This window comes from Cynoglossus semilaevis, chromosome 9 (genome assembly GCF_000523025.1).
Source record: "Cynoglossus semilaevis isolate Cse_v1.0 chromosome 9, Cse_v1.0, whole genome shotgun sequence".
NCBI lineage: Eukaryota > Metazoa > Chordata > Actinopteri > Pleuronectiformes > Cynoglossidae > Cynoglossus > Cynoglossus semilaevis.
The window spans coordinates 6,651,182-6,651,507 of record NC_024315.1 but is presented as its reverse complement, the minus strand read 5'-3'; the positions used below and the strand labels follow the sequence as shown (position 1 = coordinate 6,651,507).

Sequence of the window (326 nt, the reverse complement as noted above, 5' to 3'; positions counted from 1 at the left end):
GTAATAAATCAAATATCTCCATTAAATAAGTTTCACAACTATGTGAACAACATAGGCTAAAAGAAGAAAGTGCAGAAGGCACACAGGATTTCTACTAGGTATATTAGGCACAACTTAATGTGAATTTGTAACTTTAACAGTGGCTTCTGCCTTTTTATATTTTTAAAATTCATCCATACTGTTTGCTCTCGACTCAAAGTTTCTCTATGTAGAAACACTGATATGTGAGGGTTCCTGTATATATTAACATTTTCTTGAAATGCAGCAGCACTATAGGGATGTGGCTCTATAAAAACATACATATTTACATATTAAAAATCATCACC

The 326-nt window shown here is 31.9% G+C and overlaps 1 protein-coding gene across 1 annotated transcript in view; it reads right to left on the bottom strand.

Annotated features, from left to right (window-relative positions):
• Positions 1-326, bottom strand: part of LOC103383614 (BUB3-interacting and GLEBS motif-containing protein ZNF207) — a 5,690-nt gene that overhangs the window by 3,424 nt on the left and 1,940 nt on the right. Inside the window, exon 7 of the mRNA XM_008316817.3 lies at positions 1-9. This exon is cut by the window's left edge and continues 143 nt beyond it. Coding sequence (XP_008315039.1) covers positions 1-9 — 9 coding nt within the window. The remainder of the gene's footprint in view (positions 10-326) is intronic.